Source organism: Pseudoliparis swirei, chromosome 6, assembly GCF_029220125.1.
Source record: "Pseudoliparis swirei isolate HS2019 ecotype Mariana Trench chromosome 6, NWPU_hadal_v1, whole genome shotgun sequence".
Taxonomy (NCBI): Eukaryota; Metazoa; Chordata; class Actinopteri; order Perciformes; family Liparidae; genus Pseudoliparis; species Pseudoliparis swirei.
In genome coordinates this window covers 15,610,004-15,637,297 of record NC_079393.1, presented here as the reverse complement: position 1 = coordinate 15,637,297, position 27,294 = coordinate 15,610,004, and the positions used below count along the sequence as shown (strand labels likewise).

The 27,294-nt window shown below is 39.5% G+C and overlaps 1 protein-coding gene across 18 annotated transcripts in view; it reads left to right on the top strand.

The window, feature by feature from the left end:
- Window positions 1-27,294, top strand: part of shank3a (SH3 and multiple ankyrin repeat domains 3a) — a 175,741-nt gene that overhangs the window by 72,028 nt on the left and 76,419 nt on the right. For 17 of the 18 annotated variants that reach the window (XR_008831987.1, XR_008831989.1, XR_008831988.1 and 14 more), the window contains exons 4-5: window positions 3,339-3,542; window positions 6,140-6,211. Coding sequence is in view for 10 of the 18 variants with exons in the window: in XM_056416032.1 (XP_056272007.1) it covers window positions 3,339-3,542; window positions 6,140-6,211 (276 nt within the window). In the remaining 8 variants the exon portion in view is untranslated. Of the gene's footprint in view, window positions 1-3,338; window positions 3,543-6,139; window positions 6,212-14,990; window positions 15,040-27,294 lie in introns of those variants that run through there. The other variant, XM_056416042.1, reaches the window with a different exon arrangement.

The window sequence follows — 27,294 nt, the reverse complement described above, 5'->3', positions numbered from 1 at the left end:
ACTCACACAGCCTGAATAATAATAAGCAGATAAGCCGCTGTGGTAAAGTGAACCTGGTGAAGTGACAGCAACTACGCGTGTTACTGTATGTGCAATAATATATTTGTGAGTAAAATGCCAATACTTTATCAATACATCTGTGCAACAACAATAACTGCTGCAGTGTTTACACGAGCACAGCATCATGATCGGTCAAAAGCTGACTGCCAGAAGGACAGAGGACAGGATGACACTTTAAAAGGGAGAGGTGAGACGAGGGGTATCTAATTGACTGCAATCTGCAGCACACCACTAGATGCCACTGAATCTCTCACACTGGGCCTTTAATTGAGTCAATGCTAAGAACAATCCAGTGCAATGGGATCACCTCTGCTTTATTTAAAAATCGTAAAATACCAGCTTGATTTAACTCATTTAAATATGCTAATTACTGTCACTGGTTTTAATATTATGCACCAACATATATATTTTATTTTTTATTACAAAACTACAATCAAGTGTTAAGCCCTTCAAATGTGAGTTGTACTGGTCAAACAGACAAGGACACACAAGGACACGCACAGATTAACAAGAACGAGCGGCGCACACAGGCTCAAAGACCCACAGGTGCATACATGCCATCTTGAGAATCAAAGTAAAATCAAGGTTAAGATAAGAAAAATGTTAAATCAGCTTTTAGAATTGGTCCACTTTCCCAGTTTTAGATGTCTGCTTGAAAATGCTGTGCACACACCTATGATGATGAAAAATGACAGTGGGAGGACCTAAAACATACTGCAGGAAATAAAAATATTTATTTCAAAATAAACAAGTAAATAAAGAATAACAAGAAGACGTATCTTGTACACTGGTAATAATGCCTGATAAAAAGGTCCTGAGTACCTGAGGAAGAAGCCCCGTGTTTCAGGCTTACATAACAGCGCCGCCTCTAAGCGTATATTTTTTCCTGAATGCTGACTTTACTCTTAATGTGGCCCCACATTTAGCTCTATTCAATTAAACCACCAGAGAGCGCAAACCTCTATCTTAAATGTATAGTATGTGAATATAGTAGCTCAGAAATAGATGCACGTGGAATTAAAGGCCAATACAGTTTGCATGTTTGGTCTCTAATCCAACAAGGTGATTTGACTAATTAGTTCTTCTCTGACAATAATATACAAATAAAACCTAATGGAACTTGACACTTCCCAAATTTAGTTCTGAATATGATAAAAGCTAAATGAACCTCTGCAGCGAACACTCCTTCAAAATGTCTTTTATTCCTTAATGGTGAAGAATGTATTATTGCCTCATTTTTGTGTGTGTGTATATTCGATTTGGTTAAGGTTGAAAGCCTTTTCTTTAAAAAACACATTTTCGGTATTGAATAGATATTCTTCTCTGAAGTTCCAGATGTGTGTATTTGTTGTTGTTCAATTATTGCTGTGTGGCTGCGAGTAGATTGTAAAATCCCTCCGTTTCAAGTAGAAAGTCCCAAGAGGCCTTTCTAATCTCAAACCCTAAATCTCTTCAACCCTCCATCGTCTCTCTGTGTAATGAAAAAGACAACCTATCTCAAGTGAAGATGCGACTTTTTAAAGCTTTATTTTATGTTAGTTTTGGGAGAATATATTCCTATCTAGTGTGTTCCCCAGGTTTTCAAGTTTAAGTACTAAAACTACAATAACAATAGTAGGCAGTGAAGAGTTGGAGTTATGTATGGATAGGTTACTGCCTATGGCATCTTTCTACGTGAACATGCCCATGTATTTTTAAGCATTATTATGAAGCTGCTTCATACCACAACCACATTTAACATGCTATTATTGTTGTCAACAGTTGGGAGTTTTGAGTCAGACTTTACAATGACCCTAACCCTATATCATATCTAAACAAAACAACGAGACATTGTTTGTTTTCTGGAGGATTTAACTTCATCAAACGCTAAATTACTGGGACCTTTCTATATTCTCTCTGCATTTGCTACATTTATCTATCACAACATTTCATTTTCTACGTATGACATCCATGCAGATGATACGTTGATACTCAAAAACCCAATGCCGTCTACATGCTGATTACTCTGCAGGACGACTTATGGACCGAAAGACTGGCTGTCCCATGATATTGCCACTCGTTTGCCCTTTCATCCTAACATTATGTCTGCCTCGGTGTGTCTAGGTGTTCTTTTGATCACGGTTTAAATCTAGAATGACAAACTCTACAATGACATTCGTTTAGTCATGTTTTTTTATCTATTTATGAATATATCAAAGGTCAGAATTCTATCTCTTAGTTGTAATGTGAGAATTATGCCTGCTCTTATGTCTTTGCACCTACAGTAATGCTTCTTTCTTTTTTTAACCAGGCGTACCAATTTTTAAATGGCTGCACTAATGTTTCAGTCAGAGCTGCCTGTGTGCGTCTGCATGTGGTGGTTAGTTGTGCAGTGCTGCTGTGATAAGTAGTGGTCTCTCAACATTTGTGTCTTAGTGTCAGAAACACAGTGATACTGAACAGGATAGAGTTGAGGTGCCGAATCAATATTGCAGGCAGCAGTGATTGATTTATTACATGTGGGTGTGTGAACACTCGCGCTCTCTCTTCCTCCCCACAACGTAAAGAGGGAAGTGTGTAAAACAGCATCGTTATCCCAAGTATGTGCGGTACAGTTAACCAAAGCATCTACTTTTTTAATATCTGTAATTAATTAGTTGGAGAATAAAAGGTTATCGCTCTGTCTATGTATTACGTGTACATTTGTTAATTAGGGCGCAGAAGTTAACCAAATTAATCTTGTTTCTCCCGTAGGCTGTTACTTCATACAGTGCTTTTGAACTGCTTCATTTATGACTGAATATAGAGCTACTGCATCTTTTTGTGTAGCAGTTCTATTTCCCAGCTCAATTTTTTAGAGCATGAATAATGCACAATCTCATGTAGAATAAAATTCACGCTGCTGAAAAATGGATGTGGGTTGAGTGTTTTTTGTAAGAGCCTTTGCTTCATATTCATGTTTTGTTTACTTCACTATGGGAACTACCACTCGCTTTCAGGATGACCTTTTGTGAAAAGTAATGGATTATGTTCAAATGCTACCATACCTATGTGAATTGCATATTATAATAAACGGCCTAGCTTTTCCCCCAGGCATGACATTGGTAGTAGGCCTACAATATATTCATCTGTAATTAAATCATTTATATTTAATATTTGAGAAAAAATGTCAACACAATTATGTTATATTTGTTTAATTCAGTAAAATATCACTCTTCAATCTCTTGGTTTCTCTTAACTCAAGTGCAATCTGTGATATTTAAAAAACCTTCCACCCTTTTTTGCTCTTGCCTCTGCAGAAATGTATGAAATTCAATGTGGATGCTCCAATCTGGCTGTCCAAGCAGCGGATCCTGTGTACTCTCAACCAGAGCCTGAAGGATGTACTCAACTATGGCCTATTCCAGCCGGCCTACAACGGAAAGGCTGGCAAGTTTCTGGATGAGGAGAGAGAGCTAAAGGAATACCCCTTCCCATCCATCGCTCCCGTACCTTACCTGGAGGTAGGTATGGATCATGTGTATGTATGAGGCTTTAAGGAGTGTTGGCAGGGGAGAGCTAGAGATAGAAAAAGAAGTAGTCCAGTACATGCCACTACATCATACATCATCTTTTTGTATGTACCTCCAAATAATTGGGGGGGGGGGGGAATCAATTCACATAAGAATTGCTATTTTTAACTTTTATAATTGTGAATCGATTCCCAGATTACAAAACTTTTCAGACGCTGTGATAGTTATGTAATATACGGAATATAAAAGGTCTAACCCAACACTAAGGACACAGTGCAGCAACCCAACCGTATAAGTGTTTGGGTGTGTTTTGGATTAATAGTATTAATAAGGAGCTCTGCAAGATATAGGTGGAGTATTTCACGAGTTCTACGCACACCAAGAGAATAACTAACATTAGAAAACACTTAGGACCAAAGTCTAGCACGAGCAAGCAAGGTTATTAGCATTAGTATATAATGTACAAGTACAGAGAGCATATTGCTAATAATTGACAATGAATGCATATAAAGATAATACTAATTGACAAAAATTGCTTTGATTGTTCAGTTAATCCAGCCCTGGAAAATGAGAAGGCGACTAAACAGACATACACATAATGTAAGCGTGAACTAACTTCAGTAATGTCAGATCACTGCCCAACAAGGTGTTTGCAGCCAACCAGTATGTCACAACTATTTGAAACGTACCCTTAGGGCCACCGGAGTTGTGCCTCAGGTCATTTTGTTCATAATTACTAAACATGCGATACCTGTTGCGGTTCAACCATCTCATACGTTATTGTGGTTGTTATACAGTATCTGCTGTCGTCTTTTAGAATGAAAATGTGTGTATGCAGCACAAGCATCCACATGTGCTCACGCGGCATGATGCTGTGCATGCAGAGTATGCTTGTCCTGTCATGATCTGTCAGTCAAATCTAGCATAATCATACCACGCTTCATTGATAGTGTGAGGTCTGCAATGGTTGTCATCTCTTGGAGATCATTTTATGCTTGTCCATTATGGTTTATGATCTCGGAGAAACGCGGGCATATAAAGAAGATATGCTGTAATAACAGTGGTGTAAAGATTCCAGGTGGTTTTCTGACTGTCCGTCTTTGTTTTTACTAGTTTTATTACGTGTAAAGATATAAGGAGCATAATAATACAGATTTACTTTCCACTTTACGGCACAGTTTAATGTCAATCTCTGATGCATTGGGAGATGCTGCTATTGTTCTTGTACTTCTGATAGTTTGTAATTTGAAATATATCTTGTTATTAAAATTATTATCGGTTTTCTTTGGTGGTTGAGTTCTGGGCTATATCAACAATAATGACGATGAAATGTCGCTCTACCTACGGATCAATATCTGTGACATCATATTGTGCCAGGAGAACAGCAATGACATTTGCCAATACTTCAAACGTATACCAATAAAACAACAGTCTCACAGCTGTATAGATGTGTTTCTTGTTGTATCGGTCTCCTCTCTTATTCAAGTCTATGGTAGGACTTTCAATCTCGTTGAATAGGCGTGTGCTCCGATCTATTTGTGTGTTGGTGTGCTAGTGTCTGCTGCTACTCTGTCGGAGCACTGTGTGGGTCATTGATTGACCAGCAGTTATTCCCTGAATCCTGTGGTGTGTAAAGATGATTGACAGGTTTGGATTAGCAGCTCAAAACCGCTCTGCTCCATTGTGGATTTACACTTTTGGAAAAACGTTTTGAGAAACGGACGAGAGCACGCACGCACGCACATGCATGCACGCACAAACACACACACACACACACACACACACACAAAATACCCGCAAGTCCTGGGCAGTGAAAGTTACACATTTTCACAGCTCTGTGTTCGTCTATTGACAAACCAAAATAATTATTTAGCATTTGACAAATTGGTATTGTACATATGGTCCAACTGTGAAATAATCCATTCTGAGTTAGCACTGCTCTCATAGTTAACTGATGAGATTCATGTTGAGATGTTCAGCTCTACAATGTGTTTTGTCACAACTTTATATTGCAGAATATAAAGTGTGTTGTGGTTTCAGACTCAATCCAATCAATGTTTCGTCATCAGAGTTGAATGCTTTACTTCTGTTGACACACTACATTCAAATCTTTAGTTTCTTTGAATAAAATGAACTTTTTTAATTTCTCAAAGCAGTTTGCAGTGTCTCCCCTGCATATTTATTCAGTTGAAATTGAAAGCCATTTTTTATTGTTTTGTGGTTTATATTTTGTTACTCAAGCTTCCATGAGCAATGTTTTTTCAAGCAAGATTTAATATTTGGAAAAGATGACAAGTAGGAACTCTCGACAAATATGACAGCTGTATACACAGAGACATTTGGTCCCCTAATGTCATTGCATGGTAATAAAATGAGTCGAATCTCTTTCTATCTTTCGCTCTTATATGACAGGCCAATACATTTAATCAAAATGATTTGACATCGTTTGGTCTGAAGAGCTGATACTGTGGGAACAATTAATTATCATTGTGTATTTTGTGTTTCGTTTTTTTGTGAAGCAGTCAAAGCACAAACATAGAGAAAGGGTAACATCTGTCGAGCCTCTTGTGTTTGTTGTTGTGTTTCAGTTCCGCTATAAAAGACGTGTCTACACCCAGACTCACCTGGATGAAAAGCAGCTGTCCAAGCTTCATACCAAGGTAAGAGCAATCAGCTGTGCACTCTCTGCCTGACATCTCAAGAGCGTATGCTTGGTGCAACCTTCTAAACTGAGTGAATGACACATATGTGGTGCAAAGGATGTTGGTCCAAGCTTGGATATGATGGGACTAAGTGATTATAGCAAGTACTGGAAGCCTATGGTTGAATTTGATGTTCCATTTTTTAAATACATTGCTTGGTAAGAGAACTTCACTGGAGGCTTGACTGTGTGTGTTTGTTGGTTCATACATGTAGAATTGGAGATCTCTATCTCGGCCTTGCAGGGCACTAAGAGCTTTGCATGAGGGACAACTCATGTGTGACTGTCTGTTTTGTGCCGCCACAGTACGTTAAAGTGAAATGAAGTGAAGATGAAGGTAATAATAGTTTCACTTATTTCCAATTTGGGGACATATCACCCCAGTGCTATCTTTCACCAATCTTGTGTTGTGGCTTTTGTAAACCTTCTCGGCAGGTCGCACAGCAATTTTCTTTCTTGGTTAACACATTATATCCTCAATTACAAACATGGAGCATACACACTATAATGTGACATAACATAACATGCAATATCTTTTATATATATTTTGTCTCTTGATGAGCATCACAAATAATGTTTCATTGAAAAAAATAAGACTTTACTGGACATTCAAGAAAAGGCTAAAGCAAAGTTCATAGTTTAAATAAATGAAATATATCGACATAGTCTGTCTGCATTTTGTTCTGAGATCAGGTTGAGACTGTGACATTTGTGAATTTTTGTTTTGTGTAAGTATGAATAATACAGTATACATGTAGTAAGGTGGATTCGGTAAAATCCTTCTTTACTTTTTGAATAGGCTCGCGCACAGAAACAAAAAAACAGTCCAAACTGGCAAATAGAACCAAAGAGTCAAAGCTAACAGACGGTGGTCATGGGCCAGCAGGTGGCCACACATGCAGATACAGAGCTGCAGAATAGGACAAAGACTGGCATAGTAGAGCTACTGGCAGAGACTGCAGATACTGGCTGGTTACTGTACATGACTATTGAGTAATAGGAGTTATGGAAGCAGCTGTGACTAACAAGGTGATCATCTGAGGACAGGTGAATAATGACAGGTCTGGACAATCAGGAGATATCAGTAAGAGATGTAGATGAGGTAGATATGAATGAGTGAGTGAGTGTGTGTGCGTGTGTGTGTGTGTGTGTGTGTGCGTGCGTGTGTGTGTGTGATAGGTGGAACAGACAGCAGAGTTAATTGAATGGATTTGCATCAAACCTCCTCAGAAGGCAGGAGATCTACACTGGAGAGATTTAGTGGTGTCAATTGTGTGTTAGAGAGGAAGGAGAGAGCAACAGTAGAGAGCTGCTGTTGCTTACAAATCATGTAACTGCAGTTTTAATCATTTATGCATTTGTCAGTTCTGTTCATCCTTGGAATTGTCAAAAATTGTCAATTTCAGCTCAACTTTACGAAGAAAATTACATTTTGTTTTTTTTGAGCATATGCTGTTTTTTTTATTTTATTGTTGAAAGATGCTGCATCCCATAATTATCAGATGAATACAATTGCATTAAGTAAGACCATTAAGTAAGCTGCCATCACCTCTTATGTGTGATGAATGTTCTTAGTGCTTTTCTTGTTGTTAATAGACGATTGCTAGTGAAAACCGTTTAATGACTGTTGCTGATTTATTACCTTGGAGTGAACTCTGTATATCCCATAAGAACATTTAATCATATCCTCACCATCATAGTTTGAGTAGAGGTTCTAGCAAACATTGGGTGGTTCAAGAACATTGATTAGCAACTTATACTTTCAACATTTATTTTAGAATTTGTTACTATGAGTAAAACGGTCTCTGTAATTGTACATTATGCATTATTGAGCAATTATTGTCTGCTACTTGTACAACTAACAGTAATATATTCAGCTGTAATACTGTCATACTGATTTTATACATTCATCATTTGCTTTAATGTAGCTCGATGGGAGAGTGATCGTCCTGTAACCACAAGGTAGCCGGTTCGATCCCCGCTCGTCCCATCGTTGCATGTCAAAAGCCATTTCTCAATTCCAAGTACACTGAGTACAGACTTGTGTTCTTTTGGAGTCTGGACTTGGGAGTTTGGTCTTGGGAGTCCAGACTCCGAAGGACGGGAGGACGGTTTTTCTGCCATTGGAACAGCAGCTTACTTGATGACGTCATCACATCAGCTGTTCTTGCTCATGAGTTTACTTCAATTATTCAATGTAAATTATGTTTTTACAGTCAAACAAAATGGGACAACCCTGCTTTTTTCATTATTCTTTAAATATAATTATTTTATTTTGAATTGTTTGTGTGGATATATATATATATATTTATATACACACAATTCAAAATAAAATAATCATACACATATGATTGTGGATATATATTGTGTACAAAATAAAAACATATATATATATATATCGTTTATAAATATTTAGATTATATATAAATATGTGTGTGTGTGTGGATATATATATATAAAATAAATATGTTATATACATACATATTTGTATATATATATATTTGTGTGTGTATATATATATATATATATATGTATATTATATAGTAATATTACACATGTAATTGCAAACAAATTCGGTCAAAAGTACAAAGAAACGGCTATAGTTCAACGTTAAAGTTTAATTAAAATATTAAGTTATGAATCTTAACCCTCAGTCAAACTGATTTAACGTTATTGTGAATAAATAATAAACTCTTTGTGTTCCTTAGATCCTCCAAACCGAATTATATATCACGTTTAACCGCTACGGAGACATCAGAGCCAGTGGAGCATTTAAAAAAGTCCTGCCGAGATCAGGCTGCTGTCGGCGGCCACACAGCACGCTGACCGCCCGGTGCTGCGGAGCTCACTGAACGAGCAGAACCTCAAATCTACGGCGCAGATCTTTATTAGGCTGAATCATAACAAACCTCCACAGATTTTATTTTTAATTTAAAATGACACTCCGTGACTCAACAACAGTAGTATTTATAAAAAGTCAACTGTCAGTAGTTTATTTTCTCCTCCGCTATTGTTTCCGGTTGCTGGTGTGAAATGCATTCTAGGATATCGGCTGGCCAGAGTACGCACAAGTCTCCTCTGATGCATCCTCCGGAAAGTGGGAGGATCACATCCAGGTATTTTGACCGTGCTTTGCGAGAAGCTGACTTGGAATTGGAACATGTACTCGGGCTGAGACTGATGACGTTTCACGAGTCCACGAGAACACAAGTACAGAAAAGTACGGACAAGAACGCATATTGAGAAACGGCTAACGTGTCCTTGAGCAAGACACTGAACCCCCAGTTGCTTCCCGGGCGCTTCACTGCTAAGGACGGGTCAAATGCAGAGAAGAATTTCACCAATGTGGGATTGATAAAATAATGTATTCTTATTGTTATTATTTCAACTTAATTAAATGACGTTCAGGACATTGGCATATATTTTTTTCTGTCAGGATGTCAAATTCTTTGTCGAGACTTTTCAACATTTAGTTTGGAAAGTAGAATACGTCATTTTTGAAATGTCAATAAAATGGTTACTTAGAAAGAAATGAAACTTTGAGTACATTGTTTGGCCATTTTGCCCATTTTGCCCATCTTCTGTATGTTCATGGGCGATAAGTGTTTCCTGCTTTGCACTTCAATTGAGAAGAAGGAGAATGAGAGTGAATGAGATGGAGATGCATGAAAGCCGTGATGAGGGGTGAGTCATACTCTCAAATAGTGTCTCTTATCTAACCAGTCTGGTGTGAGGTGCTGCCGTCTGCTACTGTGCTACATTGTTATGACAAAGTATATGAGTGTTATTCAACAAGATCAGTTTCTGCCTAGCTACAATTTTGTTTGAATTTCACACAATAAATCTGCAAAGAGATGATTTGTTGTGATTAACCTGTCACACAGTCCAGTAGAAGTCAAACGGGTAACATTCTCAAATGGAGAACTGAGTGTGAATCACACAGCCACCAACACTATCTCACTGAGTACAAACCCTCATGCATGAATGGGTGGTGAATGCCAGAGTGTTCTTTAAAGTACTTTGTTTGGGCAATGAGTAATCCAGGACTGCTGTGTTATGGGAGAGAATGAAGGTAGTAATGTGTCATTACAAGCTCCAGCAGCCATAATCATTTCTTGTTTTCCTTAGTAATCTCGTCAGAGACGTCTGAGAGAGAGCCCAGTCCTTATAGAAGGTATCAGGAGAAATATCTTTCACCGTGGATGTATTTATAAAATGCTGGTGTGTATGTGTAACATATTTAGTATAGATTCACATCATGGTTGGGAAGGTAATTATACAACCTATATTGCTGTAGTAGGCTATACAGCAGGCCTATTCAACTAGCGGCCCGTTTGAGTTTAACTCTGGCCCGCAAGACTGCCTGCAAATCAGTATAGCTTGGTAAGAAAAAATAAAACTGACGGACACGCCTCTTTTATACATTGAGACGATGATCTAACCCAGAGCCATTGAGTTTCACTGTTGCCTCAACCAAACCTGTATGGTTACATCTTTATGTTACGCACCGTGTTGGTTGCCGTTGTTGCACCCCTACTGGTTTTCAAACCTACTGGTTTCCCTGCGCGTGCGTTGTGTTCTCTTCACATCTGCAGCGGGGCTCTGTCTCACGCACCAGATTCGTCACACATTCACAAACATATTGCTGGAGATCTTCAAGCCACCGTTCATATCCATTTGGGCGATTACGATTGTATAAGTGAGCAGCGCATCACAGCCACGTATGAAGAAATACATTTTCGAAAAAATAAAAAGATCGCCCGACCTGGTTTTGATCCCATTCACGCAAAAGGAGTCTGCACTCAACGAGATGCAGTCTGTGTGCTGTGCCACCAGATATTAGTTTCACCCAAAGTCATTTATATATTGGCGGCTGTAGCTCAGTGGGGTAAGAGGGCCGTCCTTCAACCGCAAGGTTGTGGGTTCGATCCTCGCTTAGTTGCAAGTTGAAGTGTCCTTGAGCAAGGCACTGAACCCCCAGTTGCTTCCCGGGCTCTTCACCGCAGCCCACTGCTCCTTAACCTTTTAATAACTAAGGATGGGTTAAATGCAGAGAACTAATTTCCCCTTGGGGATTAGTAAAAGTGTATATTATTATATTGATCCATTAAGTCACATTTCTTATGTTTTCATGGGAACAGTTTGGTTGAAGGGATCTGAAACAACTGGTTACCTTGAGCGGATATTTACACTTTGAAACATGTTTATAGTGATGCTTGTTCGCAACACTTTTGCCACACAATACCGACGCATTTTCGTGTGTGACTGTTTACCTGTGGAAATATACATTACTGTTTTTAATTTGTAGCCATTATTTGATCAATATTCTGTGCGGCCCTCACACCCCCCGTGATTTTCTTATTCGGCCCACTTGCTACTGAAGTTGAATAGCCCTGCTATACAGTATCCACTGCTTCCCCCGTGAAAGTAATGTAGAAGGAATGCAGTTTAATTTATAATACTATTCAATATCATGGTCATATCCAAGTCGTCAAATGGTTGATCGTAATATATGCTAAATGAATGCAGATGTATAAAAAATGTCCTTTAAAATACTATACATGTCACGGGGTGGGGCTCAGGTGCAGAGAAACTACAGGTTTAAGGTGAAACAAAAACACTTTACTTCAGGAAAAGGTACAACAGTAAAACTCTGGCTCGAAAGCAACTACAAAAAAACACTAGGAATTAACAACGCGAACAAAGACTGGGAATTGATCATCGAAACAGAGACACTACTAGAGACAGAAATAAAGACAACAAACCGACAAGAGACAAGGGAATGACTGGCACAATATATAGAAAACACAGGTGTACGGCATCAGACAATCAAGGAAACAGAGGAGTGGCTGATTGCAGGTGAAGGGAATGAACAATCAAGACACAGGAGACACAGAACAGGGCGTTACATTACAAGAGTTTAGGTATGTAAAGTAACATTTATTCATAGCATCTGTAGCACTGTAGTATTCATGGATGTTAAAGTCTCTTTCTGGTGAAAAAAACTAAATATTCTCCTGTAAATACATTATCGAAAGGTGAGCTTTAAGCCAAGGATGTTACAAAGTAACAACACATTAACATTTGCTTCATCTTTTTTCTAAATGGTACATGTGCTTTATTGCATAAAGACTTTCAGGGGTAAAGAGGGAAATCCTGTTATCGGAGACTCTTGCAGCCTTAGCAGTCACAATGTTCGCTATTCATCCTGCAGCAAGCTGCCCTGTTAGTCAAAGGTCAAGCATTAGCCCACTTTGCTGGCATGGAGCTCATTAGCCGCAGGCTAAAGTTTGAAATGAGGCCATAATTGATAGGATTTTCCATTCTTTTTTCCTCCTCGATATCTGAACCAACCAGTCGTCATAACCCAACTGACCTGGCTGCATTGAACATATACATAGTATATATAACATATAGTTAAAAATGTAAAGTAAAATGAAAGCCTGTGTGGGTGTTGGCTATGTAGTGAGGGGCTGCAGAATGGGTGATGCAGTGCGAGAAAGAGCTTTCAGTAGGAGACATTTTCCAATCTATTTCATAACAGTCCTTTAAGCAATTTACTCACACTGCCATAATAACTTGACCCGCTACATTATCATATTGACATTGTCTTTACTGTAAATAGTCCAGTACTTACCCTTCACTCACGCTCTATGATGCCGTCAGTGCCTGGAAAGCGCTTTTCTAGTCTTCTGACCACTCGTAGTGCTTTAACACTCCTTCACTACATAATTCACCCATTCATACACTGATGGGAGGAGCAAGGTGCCACCGGCCCATCTGGACAAACTAACGTTCATACACCGTAGGCCCAAGGACACATCGACATGGGCTAGCGGAGCAGGGGATCAAACCGCGGATCCTCTGATTGAAGGACGACCCTGCTCACCACTGAGCCACTGTCGCCCATCGAGATCACCTACTTCATGCCGTTTCATTTATGATGAACAGAGAACTAATCTTCAGCCTGTCCTAGAGATTGATCAGTACAGATGTATGTGCCCTTGTGAGGAAGTCTTTGTATGTGTTCTGGAGAACAGCTCTCATGCAGATTCAAGTGGATTGGTCTGTTAGGCTTTTGCAGAGATATAGACATTAGGGATGGAAGATCAGATGGTTGGATGGATGGAAAAATAGACATGCTCTATATAAATTCATGAATGAAAGCCTTGGGCATTATGGCCATAGAGATGGCTTGGCAAGGGGTGTATTGGAAGAAACTAAAGAGGCATATAAAGGAGTGGACAGCATTTAGTAATGCACTAGTTGGTAATGTGGTCATGACTCCACAGAGCACATATAGAGTGAGGGCATTTCAACTATGCTCATACCATAAAGCAGGAGAGACAATATCAAAATATAAAATGAGTAAAACAATTGTTCAGTATTATTCATAAGCTAAACCAGTATTCACATTAAAGTGTACATGTGTAGGAAAGCTCACATGTACACTTACTCATTAAAACCTACTGCAGAGTAATGCTATTCCTCCTCCACCAAGGCTTTGTATTGCTGTGAGCAATCTATTGTATTTATGAATGAGAATTCCTGCATTATTTTCAATTTACAATTGACCACCCAGAGAATGTAGCTCATTGTAGGTATCATATTGTTCTGAGATGACATATCCCTCTGAGTATTTCCACAGTGCTTTACACTACCAATAAATTTGATGTGAGATTCCTGCATAATAGACCAATATATACACATGCACATCATGCACACACACATGCAAGCACACACACACACACACGCACACACACACACACACACACACTGACACATACACACATAGCTGCATGCATGGCACAGGATCAGAGGATATTTCCCATTGGAAATAGGGAATCCCTCATACACAAAGCTCCCCTTATGGATAATCTTTTAACAGGAAGAGAAATTTAGTATCGTAATAAAGGTAGATACATATCTGTGTAGAAACAAGAACACACAGACACTATTTTCCTAGTTGTCGAGAGCTGAAATAGTAATTATTTAAGATACTGTTTGTGTCTCTGTGTTCTTGAAGTGTGAATACACATGTAGTGTACATACTTTGGAGTTGTGTAAATGGTGTTATTTGTCCAAACAATCATAATACCAATACTTCTACAAACAGTTTGGTTGAAATGTAACCATAATTTCAGAAAAGCTCTGATACAAAAACATGCACATTAGTCAATAGTGATGAAGTTTCCATTGTCATTACACACTTGGTTTGGAATGTAGCAACAGTTTCCTCCAGCATCCTACGGTATTTGTATGTCTCTGTCCTGTCATTTTCTATACTTCCTTTCACACTTTGGGTATCTTAGTCTTTCCTTGCTTCGACACCCCCCACCCACTTTCCCTTTCATTTTCTCTTTCTTTTTTCCTTCTCTCCCCTCCCTCTAGTTTCCCTCCCTCTTCTCTAACTCACTCTCCCCCCACCCTCCCTCTATTCTCTCCAGCATCCTTTCTATTACTCTGTCTGTGTATGCAGAGCAGTCAGAGTGTGATGTGTTTGTGTGCGTGACCATGTGAGTATGCATGTGCTACTTTGACAATACGAGAGGTAGTGAAGGAGAAGGAGGGAGAAGAAGAGGAGACGAGGAGGAGCAAGGGGACTGGATATGGCCATGTGGATGATTTTTTGGCATTGGGATTGTATCTGACCTACAGGGAGTGAGTGTGTGACGGGGAGTGTTTCTGTGTGTGTGAGAGATGGGATCCGCTCTGGGCAAAAGACAAGCAGCCGAGAGAAGAGAAAGAAAAACTAAACAAGCCAGGAAGGCCAGACTCAATAGTAAGGTACCCCAATTGCTTTCATCATCTCTTTAATTACATTGTTATCATTATATCTAGTGTAAATGTGTCTTTTTCCTCCCGTCTCTCTGTTTTTCATACTTTCTACCTTTAATTTTTCCCAAACAGTCCCCAACTCATCCCTGTCTACCTGTCTATGCTCTCACTCTCTTTCCCTCTCCGGCTTTAGTTCTGTTGTTATGCTCTGCTGCATGTTGGCTGTGTTCATAGCTGGTGCAGTCGTGTCTGAAACCTTGACAGAATGCTAATGTTTCACTGGTTCAGTTGCTAACCGTATGCTTGGATCACTGTGTGTGTGTGTGTGTGTGTGTGTGCATATGTGTGTTTGCTGATGCACTGTCAGAGGATGTGTGAATGTTTGGTCTGTCTGTGGCCAGTGGAAGTGGTCTTGTTTTGCTTTTGGACTCTAGTGGACTTTTATGGATGCATGCTCATGATAATGTGTATATGCCAGTAGGTCTCCCACAGCCAGACCTTTCTCCACACCGCTGTGTCAGAGCTAAAGAAAGGTCTGATCTCCACATATTATCATTCTGGTCAAATTGGCTTGTTTGTATTCTTTAAACCAATCACGATCATCTTGGGCAGTGTTATGTCCAGCGATGTTGCCCTTGCCAAATAGATAGGATTGCGTGAGCTGCGTGGCCAATGGCAGACATGTACTTACAGTCTACGTCCAGTGAGTCAGACCACTCCAGGACAGACCGTCTGTCTGTTATCATAATGCTCATCTTATGCTCTACGATTTTGACAGCTTCACTGTGTGCGCGTTAGTGTTCGAGAGAGTCAAAGCTGCAAAGAGCTGAAAATAAAGCATAATATCTGGAGCACAGTGTGTGTACACTTGTTCAGCTAAGTCACTGCTACAAACGGTATTTCTGTAAACCTCTGCTGAGACTCAACAGAGCTTGACCTAAGCTACTGCACAAATGGGCAGCCTCACCTACTCTACAAAATCAAACAAATGTCTTCCATGCGTCCATTGGGTCAATTATTTATACAGTATAGCACTTATCTCTCATCTTATTGACAGTTTTACATCTCATTTCTGTGGTTTTATAATGTTGTTTGTCATATGCTCACTAATCCAGCTAGTGGAAGCCATTCACACTACACACTGCGCTCAAGTGTTATTTTTGTATATTTGTTTTGGCCCCGGCTTGTAGGGTGACAGTCTTGTATAATATTACAGATGCCTAATTACACTCCTTAGGCTGAGCTACTGTGTTCTTGTCTACTATGTAGTACTGCTTTTCTAGAATGGGTGTCATTGACTTTAAATAGCAGCACTGTACTCTTATACTTTATACTTCGTCACCAGACTTCATCGTCTTCCCTATTAGTCTTTCACATAACCTGAATAGGTTGTGTATTTTTGTTTAAGAGCAAGAGAGAGACATTGTTTTTACAGATTAGAAAGAAGGTATTGTTGATTATATTGTGTTCAGTATACTCTGAAACCAGGCCACGTAGACACTATAGCCCCAGGCTCCTCATAACACATCCTAGGAAGCTCTATGTTTGTCTCTGCTAGAAGGTACGGATAATACTTTTGGGATTCACTCAGATATGACAATGCAGTCCGCTCCACATTCTCCACTCAGTGCATTATGGCTCATACTAAACAGACATTTCTGTGGAGGATGACAATCATACACAACACAGCCACATGCCTAACATGCATGTTATTTTGTCCTATTTGCTGATCATTTTGAAGCAACCAAAAGCCATTTGGCGGGTACAAAGCTCCACATACTTTCACCTTTTGTTTGTTTGTGTGTGTTGTGTTTCTGAAACATAAGACACCAATTACAACTGATGTGTTTGACAAAAAGTGGAGGTACCATGCATTTTGCATCCATCCATCCATTAAACTGAACTGGAATTGAACTTGCCGTTTGGTCTTGACTGAGGATGCCACACCTCATTGCACAAGATCATTTCACAATGGAGAATTACACATTGTATAGTTCTTGCTGCATCCAGTATAACATCCCACTCGCCAGAGACTCTCATTCTAGGTCAGGCAGTATGAATAGTTGACTGTAGAATAGAATGCCAGAGGCGTAAAGTACAATCGAGTTCTAAAAAATGTCTGGCTGAATATACACACCATCCACACACCCGTGTGTCAGCCTGAAGAGTGCTGGCTGCACTCTTCTGTTCTCTCGCTGTAGCCAGTAGGCTTGTTTGCAACCATATAATCAATCACGCGATTTAATTGAGTGTAAATCCCGAAGAACCGCCTTCATTAAAAGACTTAAGTGAAATTATGAATGGTATCAACCTAACAGGGACAATTAACCTTTTCTTTTCAACTGCGAGTAAGCACATTTCAGTTGTATTACGTTCAATGGGTTAATTGTTTTAGATTGTTCTATCCAGTTATGTACAGCAAACTATTCCTATAGTTCCTATGGAATGTAACGGTGTCTGTTCCCAACATCCCCTTACCAGTGTTTTGTACTGTTTACTTTCCCCTTATGCTTATTTTCTTTTTTTTCCAATGTTTCCATTTTATATTTTGCTTTATACTTTTTGTTTCATTTACAGTTAAAAAGAAGAGTATTTAGGAGAAAGTTATACTGTGGAAAAAGCTGAATAATTTGTGAAATACTAAAATATAGGACAAACTCCATGCAGCATTGTCCCAATTTACAATAAGAAAATTATATAATCAACAAAACATACAGCAAGCAAATACATAAATAACAAACATCAAAAGATAAACAACGACATTTAAATTATAAACGCACAAAGATGTTTCAAAGGTGACGGACCCAACTAAGTTCTGGGTTTGGCTAGATAGAAAACACCCATAGCAAGCAAATAAAAAAAATATAATTCAAGATATAACAACCACTTTTATAACATTAATGTTAACGGGATATTAAAGCAGTGATGTAATGAAGTGAATAAAGGTTTTCAGTTTTGACTTCACTAGATTTCAACTGAATGTGCTTCTTTAGCAAAGTTCAATGGAGAAGGACAATTTGAAGCTTTCTTCTCAGCAGTATTTTTACTGGACTTGGCTCCAGTTATGTTTTGGTCTGTGTCGTTGTTTCAATCCTCCGGCTCTGTCCCGCGGCTGCCTGCCTGGCTGTGTCCCGGTGTCAGTCGGTGTGTCTGCCTCAAAGCACACGACTGGCCCTGATTCAGCTCTTTCTATCTCTGGACTCTTTGATTATGATGACAGTATACATTCCACTTACTTACAAACACTCATGCATACAAACAACAATCGAGCTTTATTGTCATATTTGTATGCTCAGCATGTTCTCAACTGTCATAGATATATGCTCTTATCTCATCGCCCTCACTCACACAATTGCCATACCTTTCAAGCAGGTGCACCCGATGGTCTGCAGTTGTCATCGAGTCTGCCATGACCTCAGGCTGAGCTCACTCCACATACAGGGCTTTATTTCTGTGAGCCCGGCAGCTCGCCGTAGATTGCAGACAAGTGCGCCCTGCTCAGTGCGTCGGGGAATTCCAAGCAATCTTACGGTATTTCTGGGGCCAGGCTCTCAAATCACATTTGCTACTTTCATCCCCTTTAAACACAAGACGACCCTTTGGCCAGACTCATTAAAAAGAAGATGACCCACATAGCTGTTGCCCAAGTTATTCTGTCTTTTGAACAGATGGGACTATCAAGGAACCAACAGTCTTGGGAATTATTAGGGGAGAGATAAGTTTGAATTGATCTGCAATTTTTCATATAACAGTGCCTGCAGTTAACCTGTTGATTTGCTGTGAGACTGCAGAATAATTCAAATCAATCAAACATTTGCTACGCACATAAGCACAGTGGTTTCTGAGGGTATTTACTTATGACACAAACTTTAACCAGGACAATACCAGTCTGCTGTTGTTTTCTAGGCCTTAATGAACATGCAAATGGAGCCCAAAGAGCATCATGGTAACAACACCTATGAATGGCCTGCTTTTCATAAAGCGTATGTGTGTGTCATTGTGTTGTCGTCATTTTAAATCTGTGTGTTCCTGTTTATGTCAATATATTTATTTATTTGTATTCGTGGGTTGGCAAGTAAGCCAGAGCTCATTGTTCTGATGGAACAGACAATGTGGACAAAGCCAAGCTGCCAGTGTGGCCGGGAGGGTGGGTGGAATTGGTTGAGCGTACAGCAGAATGTGTTTTGGGCTCCATATACAATAAGCCTTTTCTCTGCATGTTTGTGAGTGTGTCGATGAGTAGGAAAGAGACCGTGGCTTTGCCGTGCTTTGTTCCAGCCTCTAGCCAACCCTATCAGAGCCAGCTCATGCTGTCCCGCCTGCCCAAACTGTAGTTCATTAAGAGGAATACAAGGAATTATAAAGAGCTAAAACATATCAGTCCATTGCTTCTGAAAAAAGGATTACTCGAGAGGTACCATGCTGCTTCGTTCAGAGAGAGCTGCGAGGAGTTGGGCAACCGAGGTTAGACTTAACACTCTACAGCTAAAATGACTCACGAGATCAAAAGTAAATGCCGGTTACTGTATGTCACAGTCTTCCTTCTGCCTTCTGACACTGTTCTTAGATACCAAGGTGTTTATAGTAGTTTGAAACATTTTGTTTGATTTCTTTGATTGCCCGCTTAGTATTTTCTTTAAATTCACATAATGAACTGGTTTGATGTTTTATAGGTTTGACCACAACGACTGATTACATTTTTGTTTTTTTACTGTTCAGTATGTTGAGTCTGAATGACACATATTCTGTTTAAGGGAGTGCATAAGATACATTTGTCTGCTGTGTTGTGTATTTCATATGATTTAAAAACAGATAGGGCACATACTAGGGTGATCATACTGGTGTGTACTTGCTGTGTCAGCAGATGGCATGGGTCCAGGTAGAGGCTGGCTTTAGGCTAGAATGCAGAGAGGCATTTTAGTTTCTCTCTGCGTCTCTTTTTCTTCTTGTCCTTTATCTGGTTTCTATTACCCATCAAAACATCAATAAAAAGAGCAGAAACAAGAAATTTAAAAAACAAATCTCAGTTTAAGGGCTTAGATATCCCAGAGGGACACTGGTGGAAGTTATTTAGAACAGGTATTACAATGCTTATGGTAATGTCTCATGTGAACTAAGCAAGCTGTGTGATTGGGCTTATTTCTCAGAGCTCACCAGAGAGGGGTAAAATTGAATTGCATTTTCACAAAAACATTTACAGTCAATGATGTGTTAGATGTTGTTGCTATAGCAACTGCACCCGTCACTGTCTTTTGATTTTTTTTGTTTTACTGCACTCATTCATTATGAATACAATGTGTGTTTGGTGTGCTGAATTTTGAATCAGTAAATGTCATTTTGTGTGTTTGTACATATACGTGCGAATGAAAGTCAGCCTCAAACGTTCAGCTTTTTTTAAATGTGCTGTTATTTTTCCCCCCCAAGCTTAATAGTGTAGAAGATTTCACTCCTGAGGATAAAGTCTGTCCTCTGTCATTGGTCTTTTTGTGGCTGAGAGTATTACACTTTACACCTTTGTGTCTCTTGGGGGACTTTAAATACCCACATTAAACCCAGCAGGTTCATTAATGTTCCTTTATTGTTCAGATTTACAAAATACACCAGTAAGATATATTGTTAAACATACACTTTGACTGTCGACTGTTGATTTTTGCTAGAAATCAGCATTCAGTTTAAATTAAAAAAATACTCAATCAAAACACTTTCAATAGTGAATCATATTGACTGAAAAAAGAATCCATATGAACCTCTGCAACAGAATATGGCTATAAGTACACTGCTTCTTTTTGCTATCCCAGATATCTGCTTACATTTGTTTGTAATAAAACACCAAACAGTAAGTTAATATACTTGCATTCAGGATTGTTTGTCGCACAGAAAGCTACACACATTTCAGACGTTATAACTGCAAGTCATATCATAACTTAGGTTTCTGTTGGACACAGAGCTAATGGCGAAACAGCCTGAAAAGTCAGAGTTTACCACTGTAGTGTAGTCCCTTTAACGGTAACACACACAGTGCATATGATACACTGGAATACACAGATACAGCAGGTTAACCTGAGGTCTTCACCTCCTGTGCAGTCTAAAGCAATCTGGAACAATAGGAAAACAATACGTATAAACTTAATGAAGCTTTTGATTTAGTTGAAATAGTCTCAGACATTTATTGATTTGGCTGTATAATACAAAAATAGTCCAAATTATGACCCAACATAATTTTGCTTAATAACCACAATCGTAGAGGTACATACATTAAATCTGAACTCTGCATTTAACCCATTCTAAGCATCTAAGGAGCAGTGGCCTTCTGTGAAACAGCTCGGGGTTCAATGCCTCATTTGCACTTTAACATGTGGACATAGATCCCCATAAATCAGTCGTGTCAAACTAATGTTCACCCTGGTTTAAGATTCTATTGTTTTCTGTAAATCCATTTTATCTGACACGGCCACACAGGAGCCTGTTTGACATGGAGCCGTTCTTTGCCGTCATAATATTGGCTCACAGCCAGAGAATACAGCCTGGAAACAGACAAAGTCCAAAACCGTTCAGAATACAGTGATTCCCACAAGATTTGGTAAGACTAAGGTGGGTGGACCATGAACTCTGAAGGGGTGTCTGAAGGCATACTCTGCTGGAAGAAAATGGTGTCTGTTTTAAAGTTAAATGTATCAATCTGGTGGTCTTTGAGTGCAAAAAAAGAAGAAGAGATCGAAGGAGCACTTTGTCCTCCTGTAAACAATGTTGTGCTCTTGTTCTGGCAGTGGTGGAACGTAATGTGTCCACAATCATCCAGGAGCAGGGGGCTGCGTCACGACACCCCTCCAGGGAAGGCCAGAGTGGGTGTTCCCACGCTGCTGTGGGGGAAATGCAAACGAAGAGGGCCAGCCAGCCTTTGAGATGAACAAATATGTCCGTCTCTTCTGATTCTGTGGGGATACAAAATAAACGTTGGCTGGCTGCCAGAGTATGAACTATAACAGCATTTAAAATCATTACAAATGAAGCACATAGACACACTTTCCCACTCGTAATTGATGCAGAGCGGGTGTGTCAGCAAACAAAACCTTATCTTAACCGGGGATGTACTAAAAAGGAAAAAGAAAAAATTATATGTATATCTCAGAACCAAATTGGACTGGGTATCAACTGCACCTCAAACTTGAGACTTTTTGACTGTTTTGGGATAAACATCTACAGGAGTAAATTACAATAATACTCAACAACTCTACAGTGAATTTTTAGGTTGCTTTTGTCAATTACATTTTCCGTCTTCTATTAAGGGTGATAAGATAGATTAGAGTTGTAAATAGATTACTGCTCCACTCTATTCACATCTCTTATGTTCACACTTTTATTTATTTTCTATCTTTGCACTACTCCCCTCCGTTCCTTTCCCTCACGTGGCCCCGTTTCCTTGTGCTTCTGCCACATCATATCATTTCATTGCATATTTAATGGAAACATGCTTCTAGACCTTCATACTGAGCTATAGAATAAACTGACAAATACAACTGGGAAAGCCATTTGTGTGTATTTATTTTCGTCTTCATTTGATGAGAAGAGGTATACTTAGAAGAGCCTCTGTTTTTATAGGGAACCTTGAGTCCAATGATAACGCAGTAGACCAGTGACAGCTTCACCAGGAGTCTCTACTGTCACAGTTTGAGTTCTTTTTGCCAAAGACTTGAAGCACATCTCAGTGCGTTTAAACATGATGCTTCGTGCATTTATCTTCCTCAGCAAGGGAGCTGAGAGAAATCAACTGCATGCTTCCCTTTACTTTCAGTTTTGAAAGAAACTGCACGCCTATATATATATATACAGGATTATTAAAAAGACCAAAGACCCATTTCTGTAAACCATACAATACGACTACAAAACTACCTCAACCTCACACTGCAAACTGTGCTTGTATCATTTGCCCTGCTAACGTATCTGTCGACATGTATGTTATATATATTTTATCCATCATACCTTTCCTCACCCTGACACTAGTTACCATGGCCTACTTTTATATTGCCTGTTACAGAATATGCCTCAAGCAGCACTTTCTTTTCTTCATGTCATCATCCACTAGTCTATTGTGACTAATTATGTATTGTGAAAGTACAGACCATTTATTTAAATCCAATTTGTCGCTTCATTTTAAGTTACATTTGAGATATATTTACTTTTGATAAAACACTTAAATATAGTTTAACTTAGCACTCAAATAAGAAAACAGAAACAAAAATCTAAGTTTGACAAATGTATGTTTTAACGGTAAATGACGTACTCAGACTACCACTGCTTTTAATCAGGCTAGTGAATGTAGCCTCTTGCTGCATTTATCTAATATGGAGTTGTGTCTCTAGGTTTGTGTGTCTCATTAAAATGCAGAGCCCCTGCAGCAGGACAGCCTTTGTCCAAAGCATCTGAGAGACGCCAGTCAAGGCTTGCCCGCTCTTGCTCCAGCCTTTATATAAGTGCCTGTCGACAAAGCACAGATAGACTGAGTCAGATACACTGTGTGCCAGATAAGAGTGTTTGTGTTTGCTGATGTGACGACACTCAAAAAGAGGCAGTTGACTCATTTAACATATTACTGATTGTTAATGCCACAATTTATATTTGGTAAGATTGTATTAATGGACTCTCCCTGATTCTCTTGCCATTCACAATAGTTGTCATTTTATATACATTTTTAGATGTAGAGAATTTCCTTCATTATTTTTTTCATCAACAAACTGCTTACTCTTTAATGATTTAATAAAATGAACCACAGTAGCTTTAATTTAGTTGCTCATGAGTGACACTGTTGGGTCTTATTTATCAGTCACCTGGCATCTGAATACACAAATGTGACAGCTCAATGCTGACAGGCTAGACCTGATTTTAATCATTTCACAGCCCTATTTAGAACATGTGTGTTTTACGGGCCAGCTCACATTTGGTCAGTATGTGATCCTCCCAAATAGGCATCATGTTGGTGAACATTTTAATTACTACTCATCCATGCAAAATGTAGTGTCAGCCAGCTGTGATGGACCAGGGGGCTATGTAGCCATGTGGTAATAAGTGTAAATATAGTGAAAGTGTCTGACACACATATGTACATGGTGTACGGATTACACATGAATACACATTAGCTACTGAACATTGAGTGTGTCCACCTCCTTTTATGGAGCTATAGCCAAACATAAACATCTTGTATAAAAGGAGAAGGAAAACTAAGGGAGAATAGCTGCAATACAGAGTGAATAAAAGAGGCAGGGGAGTCGTACGTTCTGGCCCCCTACCAAGGCTTTTATCAGTTTGTGTCACATAACTTCTCCTTAGTGGTGGAGACAATAGTCTCCTCAGGGTACTGAACTAAAACATGGAAACATTATCATCTTTGTCCTGCTTGCTGAAGGTGCCAATATATAGAAAGGGCAGATTCCTAAATAAGTGAGGGGTCTGTAGTCTTGCAGGTGTAATTCTGAGAACCAATTCTCTAAAATTCCAGTGGGAGGTGACCAGGAGACTCAGCCACCCTACATAGGAAACTCATTTTGGCCGCTTTTTCTTTTTCTCGCCTCTCTTCCCTCATGTTATGCTGTAATCTTTCATCCACCCTTTCCAAGATGGCGCCGCGGACGGCGCCTCGGTGTCTTGGTGCGCAAATCTTGCACCTTCCGCCAAAAAAAGTTCCTCGTTTGTTTGTGAAAACATTCTTTGGCAATAAACCTGTTTCTGATTCTGATTCTGATTCTGATTATATCCGCAACCTCGTTATTTCGGTCATGACCCAGAGTTCGTGACCATAGGGCAGGGTCGAAAGTAGACCGCCCGGTAAATTGAGTGCTGAACCGGTGTTACCGCTGCAGCCGCACCGATCCGCCTGTTGTTTCCCATCTCCATCTTACCCTGACTTGTGAACAAGACCCCACAATACTTAGGATAGGCACTCTGTCACCTGTAGGGAGCAATCCACCGTCGCTTCACACTCAACAGCAAAACGACAGATATCCTGTCTGGGAAAGTCACGAACTGGACCGCTGATAAAAGGCAGCCCTGGCGGAGTTCAACACCCAGGTCCAACCCCTCTCCAGGAGCTTGGTTCCAGAGCCAGTGCTGTGCGTGGAGGTGAGCCCAACTATATCTAGCTGGTACCGCTCCACCTCCTGCACCAGCTCTGGCTCTTTCCCCGCTAGGGAGGTGATGTTCCACGTCCCGAGAGCTAGTCAACATAGCACCCAACCCCGATGCTTGTCCCTGCGCGTGGGGAGTCCACTAAGTCTACATTGTTTTACTTTCCAGATTTATGATTGCTTGTGTTCACAATCTATTCGATTATTTTTCAGATTATTTTCTAGAAATGTCTAGCAGTCGTAGCACACCAGTTTTTTAGCCGTCTGTGAAAAGAATGCACAGACAAAAATCATAATTGTATCAAGAGCAGCACAAACCCAACCCTGTAGTCATTTCTAGTCTGGCAGATGAGGACACCTTGTGCAAAGCATCAAACTGAATCTGCAGGTATTTTCTTGGTTTAACAAGTTGGTCAATGCCATAGATTCTCTGATTTGATTATTGCTGATGTTTCTTGCTCTGCTGCACTAAGATAAGACACTATCTTTCTTTTCTGGCAGTCCTCTCTTTGTTGGTCGTCCCTCTCTTTATTTGCCTCATCTTACACCATACTCATGAAAATAGTGTATGTACAAAGCTGCAATGACCACCAGTCAAACATTTCCTCATTATTTATCAATAAATCTGTGCTCTCATTGTGATGTGGTCTGTGTAATGACCCTTAATGACACAGCCTGCAAACTGTGGGTTAGCCTCGAGATGGAAGAATACACTCTCAGCAAGCTCAGCTGCAAGCGGATAGATCATAGAAGGATACAAATAACATGATATGAAACAGAAATCATCACATGACATTATTGACTCGTTACTAGTAATTCATTGGCCAAAATAAGTATAGCGTGTCTAAAACCATATATTTCCTTCTAAAGATAAACATGATGTGCATGGTTTTTCTTTTATAGCTGCGTTAGTATATGACTGAGTGTCTTTTTCTTTCTGAAATTAATTACATATGTAGTGTTTTGAAGACTACATTTCTTCTGTACCTTCTTTTATCTGGTGGAGTTTTATTAATGTCCAAACGTACATGTGCACATATGTGGTTGTGTGGTGGGCACCTCAGTGTGCCACATCTATATTTTGTATTTCTTGTTTCCTCTGATTCTGTCTCTCTGCTCGGGTTGCCTTCCTCCCTGGAGAGGAACGTTTGTGGTTGTTGTGATTTACATTCCCATTGTGACACAAGGTGTGTGTGTGTGTGTGTGAGCGCGCGCCAGTGTACGTGTACCTGATGCAATTTACCAATGAACTATCATGTTATCTATGGAGGTAACTACTTTAGATATACATGAAACTTGCAATATAATTGTTGAGCTGTAAGAATGTATTCATAAGTGAGACCCTTCAAAGTCTGAAGGAGAAGAGGGTTTACACTAGTGAAGGTGCTGGGCGCTTTGTTTGTTGTGGACTTGCAGGATGACATTTAGCTATTAAGTTTTCTGTATGTTATTCCTCTTAAGCTAATTAAAACTACTGTAGCACTGCCAGGTTTAAGGCTGGTAACACAGAAATGTTTTTGTATTTCACAAAATTAGGGACATGTATTCAGTGACTTTCCTGAAACAAGAATTGTGCTCTTGTCTGGAAATAGTTTGCCATGATATAACTTCACCGATGCACATACACATCCACTAACATTAAGCTGCATCACAGCTCCTACACTGTGTCCTGGTAGTGTGATTGATTGGTGTTTCTGTATTAGTGGGTTACAACTTCCTGCAGCAGTTCACTCAATGTTTTCAGACAGGAAGTCATGCTGTTACAAACGGGGCTGACTGCCGGAGTAGCCTACATGCACATCAACACACCTCACACACTTTGTATAGCCTGTACAGAGTAGCACTTATATCCGTCATAATCTGACAAACAATAGTATTTGTGTTTTTTAAGAGCTTGAGTGATAACAAATTCAGCTCACTAGATGTCAGGAATGTTGCTGATTATTTTCATTTGTGGTATTAAAATATAAATATATACATACACTATCAAGTCTGTTATCATTGGTCCTCGTAGACTTTCTCCAGTTTATTGTCCATTTCTCAGTTGTTGATTATTTTTATGCTTCAGGCTATATCACCATAACCACCATATAATAATTATAAGTCAGATTTCCTCCCAGAATCTTCACTAGAATGAATAACCTAC